Source organism: Musca vetustissima, unplaced genomic scaffold, assembly GCF_032173495.1.
Source record: "Musca vetustissima isolate MV318-11 ecotype Yass unplaced genomic scaffold, APGP_CSIRO_Mvet_v1 utg13449, whole genome shotgun sequence".
NCBI lineage: Eukaryota > Metazoa > Arthropoda > Insecta > Diptera > Muscidae > Musca > Musca vetustissima.
Genome location: NW_026885415.1, coordinates 1 through 9,557, shown reverse-complemented (window position 1 = coordinate 9,557; position 9,557 = coordinate 1). Strand labels below are relative to the sequence as shown.

General features: G+C 36.5%; 1 protein-coding gene across 1 annotated transcript; it reads right to left on the bottom strand.

The window, feature by feature from the left end:
• Positions 1 to 305: 305 nt before the first annotated feature.
• Positions 306 to 8,406, bottom strand: LOC133332694 (MAGUK p55 subfamily member 7-like; the record flags this gene model as incomplete). The annotated part of the gene is made up of 6 exons (XM_061541074.1): positions 306 to 487; positions 2,807 to 3,150; positions 3,213 to 3,506; positions 3,872 to 4,010; positions 7,993 to 8,175; positions 8,239 to 8,406. Coding segments are annotated over 6 exons (1,305 nt in total), but the record flags the coding sequence as incomplete, so codon positions are not given.
• Positions 8,407 to 9,557: the final 1,151 nt, after the last annotated feature.

Genomic DNA, 9,557 nt, shown 5'->3' with positions numbered 1-9,557 from the left:
TATTCTGGATTCTTCGAATTGAATTTGTTTTAATTTTTTGCTTAATACATTCTTAATGTATTTTTTTTAAATAATTTTGTGTGTTTGTTGTAATTTGGCATTTTTTGTTTGGTTTGTAGCAGTGTTTGTCTTTTGTTCTTCTTTCATAGTGTGTGTGTGTTTCCCGGTTTCTGTCTGCAGCACCTTTTGAGCGGTCACGTCTTTTTTTGTGAGTGTATGTGTGTGTGTTTTGGTTTTTTTCTTATAGCTGCCTGCTCCACAGCCCATTCCACCCACCGACTCCTTTCGTTCCATGCCATTTCTACAGATCTTATTGCACCCAGGATGAGGGTGCCCACAACGGTTCCGTTTCAACTCTTTGCACGATATTTACAAGCTTTTCGAATGCTGTCACCAAATCGGCATTGATAATTTCTTCATCGAAAAAGTGGCCATAGAGGAAATCGATGCGAATCGATGATTTAATCATGTCATTGAATTCTTCATCCTGGAATGGAGAAAAATTAAAAAAATTAAAGCAAATTCATTAGGAGTCTTTATAATTAAAAATATCTACGGGGACGTTTTAAATAATTTGGAATATAGAGAACTTAAGGTTATTCTAAGCTCTATAAAGGTGTTTTTCACAATATCGTAAGTCCTGCATAATGTCTTTTGGATTTGCAAAAAAAAAAAAAAATGGGAACAGGTGTTTCAAGAATATGTAACAAAAAGTGGTGCATATTTCAAAGGACTTAAAAAGGCGTGGCTATTTTAAATGAGAAGATAGATACCAAGGAACGGCTCTGATTGGCTTTAACATCATCTTAGTTGTGGACACAGACCTCTTCGCGGTGTCACCTGGGGTAAAAAAATTGATTGAAGCGTCGGTCTAGTTGCCCACACTCGCCCACAAAACAAAAACCCCCAATGCTGACGACCCCCGCAAACATATAAAGGACCACGATCTGCAAATCTGCACTTGGAATGTGCGCAAGTTAAACAGAACAGGCGCAGTTTTCGCTTTGTCGGATGTACTCAAGAAGTACAAATCCGATATTATTGCCTTACAGGCAATGGAAAGGGACTGACGTAATTAAATCAGATGATTACGCCTGCCATGAAATGAGACATGAATTTGGCTGCGGATATATGGTTAACAGGAGAACAAACGACCTAGTCTCCAGATTCACTCCAGATGATGAGCGAATTGCCATAATCCGTATAAAAGCGAAGTTCTTCTATATCAGCCTTATTTGCGCCAATGCTTTGACGAAGAAAAAGATGGATAGACCATCTTTGTCTTCCGTCGCTTATGACCGCTGCTCTGGCCATGACATTAAAATTCTGCTAAGAGATTTTAAATCTGGTCCCACCGTCGGAAAATTCAGCTTTCATGAAGAAACATTAGACAACGGCATGAGGTTGATTGCCTTCGCCGCAGCAAAAAACTTGGTAGTTAACATCACCAGATTCAAGCATCTCGACCTGTAATTCTCCTGATCAAGCAACGAGAAATCAAATTGACCATGTTGTGATAGACGGAAGGCATTCATCCAGTGTATTAGACGTTCGATCGATCCGAGGAGCGAATATCAATTCGGACCACAACCTTGTAGCTGCCAAGGTTCGCACTCGTCTTAATGTTGCAGCAAAGGTGCGATCTAACACAACACGGAAACTCGACTTCGAAAAACTCGATGTGAAAAACGAACGTATATGGCAACCCTGCAAACAGTAGGAACACACACTTTTTTACATCCTGCTGGAAAAGGTCATATAAGATGTAAAGGTGTACAGAACACACATGTTACTGGCCTACGCCGATGACATAACACAATGGGTCGAACATTGCGAGCTGTAACAGTCACCTTTGTATAAATTGAGAAGAAGTCTGCTAAAATGGGTCTAGCAGTAAATGGCGAAAACACGAAGCTGATGGTTTCAGCACGCAAGACGTCTAGTAGACTCCGACCAACTTTGGAACTTGAGAACTTGAGAACAGCTTCGAGGTAGTCAACGATTTTATGTACCTCGGTACCGCCATAAATAAAACTAATGACATCAGTTTTGAAATTCGGAGGAGGATAGTGTTGGTCAACAAATGCTACTATGGTCTATGTAAGCAATTTAAGAACAAGGTTACTACTCGCCAGACCTATCTCACACTCTACATGACCTTGATACCACCCGTGCTGTTGTATGGATCTGAATAATGGGTAGAGAAAAATTCTCCGAAACATCTATGAGCCGATCTGCGTCCACTGTGAATATCGCCGTCGAATGAACCATAAGTTATACCATCTATTCTCGGACATCGGCATAGTCAGAGCTGCAGCGACTACGATGGCTAAGTCATGTTGTGAGAATGGATGAGGATGCCCCAGTTCAAAAGGCACAAAAAGTGAGCTAACTGATGGTTCACGTATTCGATGGAAGATCAAGTGGAAGACAACATCTCGGAAAATGGTCTTTCAAATTGGATAAGATGCGCAAAAGACCGACGCGCTTGGAAATCTTTTTAAGCTCGGCTATGGGACAACCGTTCTGTCACAAGCCAGCTAAGTAAGTAAACAAGGGGCGTGGATATTTTAAAGTCCTTTAAAAGAGACGAGGATATTTCAAAGGACTTTAGAAGACGCGTGGATATTTAAAAGCATTTAATGAGGAGTCGACACTTTAAAGAACTTAAAGAACATTCTAATGCTTCTATATAATTCCAAGGCCATGGATTTGCTAGGATCACTTTGAAGCCTCTATTGTACCTTTTTAATATTATTCTAAACAATCTTCAAACAATAGTATTATTGATACACTAAATACTAACCGTAAAACCTCTTGCATTCGATTCATCAAATGTCGATTTGGCTCTCGAATCTGTACGAGTCTTCTTCAGTTCATCGAATTCCGGTGGTTTAATGTGTATAAGGAAGGGTTTCAGTTGTACTGTTCGCAAGGCCTTAATCGCTTGATAATGGGGACTCAGCAGACAAACACAGCCGGCATTGACTATTGATTTGACACTTTCCGCTGAGGTGCCATACAAATGGCCCTTGTATTCACCGTGTTCAATGAATTTGCCAGCCTCAATGTCGGCTTCCATTTTTTCGCGGCTAACGAAAATGTATTCACGACCGGCCACCTCACCGGTGCGCATGGGACGTGTGGTATCTGCAATAGAGAAAAACGTTAATAAACATTTTTCAAGAATGGTGATTCCTCTATTTACTTACATGGTACTGGACTACGATATTTCTCAGGATCACGAGCGATTAAACGTCTCCTCAGCTCGTTGCGTCCGACGCCGGGCGCCCCAATTAATACCACCGGTCTATAAATGCCTGGACGTGGATATAGTTTGGCTACTTCTTCATAGGTGGCAATCAGCTCCCGATCGAAGTCGTCGTTCTCTGTTAAATCGTACATGATTTTTTTAGTTTTCGGTTGTCGACACGATGAGGTACTACTGCTAGAACGTAATCTAGGTGAACCAGGCGGTGTGGAACATATGGAGGTACATGAACCCTCTGAATTGTGATGATGATGTTTTTTTGTATGTGGAGCAGTGATGTTAGGAGCAGTTTTTAGGGAATTTCAGAATTTGTTGGTTTTAGTGGGCGAAGTTTAAGGTTTGTTTTTTTTGCGGAAGAATCAGAATAGGTTTCAGAGTTAGGTTGGGAAGCGGATTTTTTTTTTGTAAAACCATGCATTTGAAAATAAAATAGAATGATTAATGACAATGAGATGACAATTAAAAATGTTAATGATTAGAACTATTTACACATTTAGATGAAATGTTTGGCAAATATTTACATTGAGAGCTTTAGTTGTTGAAATTTTAAGTTTTGAGTTCTGAAGTGCCCTTAGACAATATTTATCTATAACTACTCACTTTTCGATTCACCATCGCCAATTTCACGTTGCGTCCGTTCGTGTATAATACGTCTTTCTTGCAAGGCACGACTGGGAATTAGACCGGCACGAGCTGTACGCTCAGATTCGCGACGAGCTTGCCACCAGTATGAATCATCCTGTAATCAAAAATATAAAAAGTCAGTTTTGGGCGAAGTTCGGAAACGTATTTTATAAAAATAAAGTTCTGAACATGTTTATAACAAATTAACTTTTCAGATCCTAAAATCACATTTACATATACGGTTTTAAGTAGACCCTATTAAAGAAATCCATAAATACCCCCTAACTATTGCCCCCTAACTTTAATCATGATTTAAGTGTCTATCAGCCGATTTGATACATAAAAACATTGTTAATTTGCTCCAAAATGGTTTGTTTGAACAATTGTTCCGCTTTTGCATTTGACAACTATTGAATATAAAATCATGTTAAAACGATGTTAAGTTAGACCCGGTCGAACTTTTAATACCCTCCAACATTAGCCTGGCATTCAAAATATGTAAAATTAATGTGGGCTCCCAAGATGATTAATAGTGTTGTATGGGGATATACAAAAACGGGGCTGTCAAATTCCACTACCTAAAATTATCAATATTAATGATAATTTTAGGTAGTGGAATTTGACAACCAATGAGAATACAAATTCCCAACATACCGAATATTGGGAGTATCGTTATATGGGGGCTACCCGGAAACTTGGGTCATTTAACAATTTTTGGTATGATAACCCAAAATGCTTAATTGCAGCCAATTCATTTGAAAACGTGTTCTAAATCCATAAAATGTCGAATATTTCGGGGTACTGCTATATAGGTACTACCCTGAAACTTAGGTCAATGTTAATAATGTTTAGTATAGAGATGTGTTATGAAATAAGAACCCAAAATAACAAATTACAACCAATTCGGTTGAAATACGTGTCGAAAATCGGTTAAAACCGAATATTGCTGGTTACCATTATATGGGGGCAACACGGAAATTTGAATCAATAATAATAATTTTTGGTACGGACATTTTCTATAAAATGAAGCCTAAAAGTACTAAATTACAGCCAATTCGGGAGCTACACCAAAACGTGAAGCGATTTAAACTCAAACCCCGCTAAAAAAGTGGTTAAGCGCCCATTAAAATCCCCCAATATAACCATAGAATTGTGTGAAGGAAATAAAAGGACCTAATCGGTTAAATTTGAAGGTAATGTGATAGGGCCTTGTTCCGTTGACCAAAATTCCCTAAAACAAAAGTGGAAAGTGCGAAGAAGAATAAAGTTACAGAGCAGAGCCTGAATAAATTATCACCGACGTGTTTCGTTTATCTGCTGACAAGTCACGCCCCATCGTTATCCTGCGATCTCCTAAAGGTGTGTGTGTTTTGATATCTGTAGACGAGGGTAACAAGACAAACACAAAGCCAATGAGCAAAAATGGAGTTTAATTACAGCAGGTGAAGAGCAGCATCATCTTCCGACACATGCAGGGACTCAAACTTCCGAGTCTGAATATGAAGATAAGTCTAACAGCCGTTTTAAAATGCCGGGGAATCGAAGATGCTTATATTATGGTAGATAAAGTGAGCACGAATATCGCCAAGCTCTCAAAAAAAGAACAATGTGAAATGGAGAAACATTTCATTCCTCCACTTCCTACTACAGCTTTTTTTTGCAAATAGAGAGCAGGACTTCTATGAGAATGGCATTATGAAGTTACCTTTAAAAACCATACACCAATACGGTGCATATTTGGAAACTCTGAAGCATGTTAAATAAAGTCCTATAGTTCATATAAAAATAAAGGATTTCTTTTTCCCCAAACTAATATTAAGGGGAACCCCCCATTCTCGGGGTCAACAATTTTTTTGATTTAATTCGATTCTATGCTAATTCAAGAATGAGCCTACAAAATTTTAAGTGAAAATCTCAAGAACTCTTGAAAATATAGCCGATTTATTGTGTCAGCATCAAGTGACGGCTAAAGGGCTTCTCAAAGTTTAAACGCGTTTTTCTCTTTTGCGAGTGGCGGGCACGATAACTCAAAAACTAATAACCCAATCGATTTTTACACGTTTCTCTGTGAGTATATAGCTATCGTATGAACTAGGATAAAGCCAATCGGTGAATACCTTCCTTATTTTTTAACTTGGTTTTGGTCAAAAATCGGCGATTTTCCAAAAATATTTTTTCGAAGTTCCGCCATTTTGTTAATTTTAGAGCGAACTCAATAATCCTAGTTCATACGAGAGCCAGACATGTACTATTTGTAACACCGTTGGAATTTTCGGATTCCGATGTTCCAGTGAGGAGTTATCATGCCCGCCATCAAAAATAAGGACTTTTCTTTAATTACAAAAAACAACAACAAAATAATAAGAAATATTTTTAGTAAATTATTTTTCTTCTCTTTTTAAGTGGTTATTTATACTCTTTCGAGTCGAGCTTGATGATCTAAGTTTTGCAATAAAGAGGAAAGTCAGGAGAAGAACCTACGTACCCACCATTATGCGACGCGTTTCGCCGTTGGTTAAGCGGCTCATCAGGCATATTGGGCTATGTGGCTTTACAAATGTCGTACGTTGATAACTTGTATTTATTCCGTCCTGATGCGAAACTTGCATATGCGAATTAAATTCAAATTTGTCAATGTTCGACATTTGTCTTCATTCTAGGAACAGTCCTTTTCAAAGCAGATTTTTGTTGTAGCGATGGATAATTAATCCACACACCTACAATTGCTTCCTGGTATACACATGTTTTTTGCGCAACCGTTTTGGAAGTGTTGATGGCTCAGAACGTTAAGCTTGGGAGGTTAAAATCAATACACATACTTCATTTACATAAACAAATTCGGAAGTTTATCTCATAGACATTGTTTTAATATTTTGACACCCATGGTTGGATTTAGTCCCATGGTTCCTTTTGAGAATATGCATATCATCACTTTCTGTGTCGATTTATGCATGCCCGTACGTCTGTTGATGCTCTCAATTTGGATGAAGATTGGCAAAAGTCACTTATTTGGCTCAAGGACGAACATTATTGAAACTGGAGAAAATCGGTTCATATTTAGATATAGCACCAATATATATAGCTTCGTCCGAGATTAGGTAAATGGTGCACAAAACTCCCAATATATATATATATATATCTGATGGAGACAAAATTTTGCACAGCGTACTGAATAAGGACCAGTTTGCAATTTATCATAGATTTCAGAATGGTATGCGTATATTTTTTATTGGTTGAAATGTCTATTTAGATCATATATTATTTATGTCGCCCGATTCCATTTCAATGGTTTTCCAAAGATACTATGTATCTTCTATCTACAGGATATTGTATCCATTACCATCTCCTGTATGTATCCAAAGTGGTGAAGGGTATCATATAGTCGGCCAACATAGCGGAATCAACAGTAAAGTCATTCGAAGAAAGTTCTACTGTTTGAGGAAGAAAATCTTCCTTTGAAAAACCATGGATGACAGGGGAAATTTGAAAAAAGGACAGTAGTATTTACAAGTAAGCACGTCATAAAAGTCTATAGTAGAATGGCATATAAAAGAGGCGTACTCTTTAACACGTGCTTAAGGTTTGCGTACACTCTTTACATCCAAGCCCGACGGGGCAAGCTACATAAAAACAACATTTTACTGGTTAAAAAGCCTAACTTTATTTCTACTCAAATGCATGGAATGGACAGTCGACACTATGATGAAGATCAGCATGGGTATGTAAGCGGAGTTCAGTGGATACCGCTTTACACGTGGTAGTATACCACATCGAGGGCACCTTAGATAAGGAAATGCACACTATAGGGCTATGCATTGACATAGAAGGAGCATTGAACAATGTCGGCACTAAAACGTTTTTCCAAGGAGTTGATAAGACACTTATCATGGGTCGGTCATATACTAAGGAATAGTATATGGCAAGCTGTTCAATCCGTCGCCTTTGACCAGAAAAGCATCATCCTACACAATAATGGGATTTGTACCATTTTATGATAGATAATTGGATCGATGAAACTTATCAAGATATGATTACCTGTACATACTTTAGGACTAAACTCTCTTCGATTATAAACGGTTATTATTTTTTTTACAAACCTGTGATACGATGTGCAAAATATCACCACGCTGAAATGCTAAGCCAGCTTCTTTACACGGTATGTAGGGATCGACTTCAGGATTATAATCGAAATGTGCGCGGACACGTACTTTCGATTCACGTTGGGCGCCTCGGCCATCGGAGGGAACCAACTTAAATGTAATGGTGCCTTCCGAATTTTGCTAAAATACAATAATTTTATTAACATTGAAATATTTAAAAAAAAAATAGTAACAACAACTTACCAGTATACTTAGCACATCTCCCGGTGTTTTACCCTCAACATTAATACCATTGACCTCTATGACCTCATCGCCGACATGTATAAGTCCCGAGCGATCAGCCGCACCACCATGCATAATTCGAGCTATTATAATTTTACCCGATTCTTCGTCGGTTTTAATAGTAGCACCCTAAAATAGAATTTGATGTGAAAGTTATTCGAAATCGATTGATTATAGATATAGGTAATGAATGTACAGTAAGAAAAAAATTAGCGGTAGATATTTTGAAGATAAGAAAAATGTAAAGAAAAACATTATTCGACTATTACAACTACACAGACAAAGTACGACACAAATGTTTTAAGTGTATGTTTTTTTTTACAAAAAAGAAGAAGAGTGATTTTTGTAATAAATATTTTCCCAAAGGGAAATATATATATATATATATATAAAATCGATTAATAAACATATTGAAAAATTTTATTTAAGAATTAATGAATTGGGAATGTATTTATTTAAATTTTAGACAAAAGATCATTAAATATAGATTATAGGACTTTTTTAAAATAAAAAATCAGCCTCGATTCTGAAAGCCTTAGTCTGCAAGAACAGGCTTTCAGAATCGAGGCTGATTTTTTTGATCCTAAAAAAGTCCTATAATCGATATTTAATGATCTTTTGTCTAAAATTTAAATAAATACATTCCCAATTCATTAATAAATTCATTTTGGATCAATAAAAAAACAGTTGAACTGAACTCTTCGATTCATTATTTAGATTTTACCTTTTTTAATTTTCAATATGTTTATTATTTCTTCTCTTCTTTTTATTCACAATGTGTGTTTTTGTACAATTTCAATTTTTGTTTTTTTTTTTATATTTATTTTGTGTCCAGTGTTGTTCCACTCAATATTTTTGCTGGTTTTAGTATTCGATTTTGCATTTTTTTTTATTTTTGTTTGTGAAGGACATTTACTTACAACAATTGGTTCCGCACTTTGTGCTCCTGACTGTGATAAATATTTTTTTTTTGGATCATTTTCAATTTTTTTTATACAAATTAAAAATAAATACAAAATACAGAATGGAAAAAATAGAAACACATAACGAATTTTTGTTATATGAGTTTACATTGGAACAAATTTTGGATTTTTGTTTGTAATTCACACACAGACAATGAAAGAATGACAAATACATTTTAGGCATTTATAAAGCAATTGATAAAACCAAAAATAATGCGAAAATGTTGTAATTTTAGGACAATGAATGTAATAGAAGCAATATGCAAAGTAAATGCACAATAATATCCAGTATTTATTGATCAACTCAAAAGAAACGTA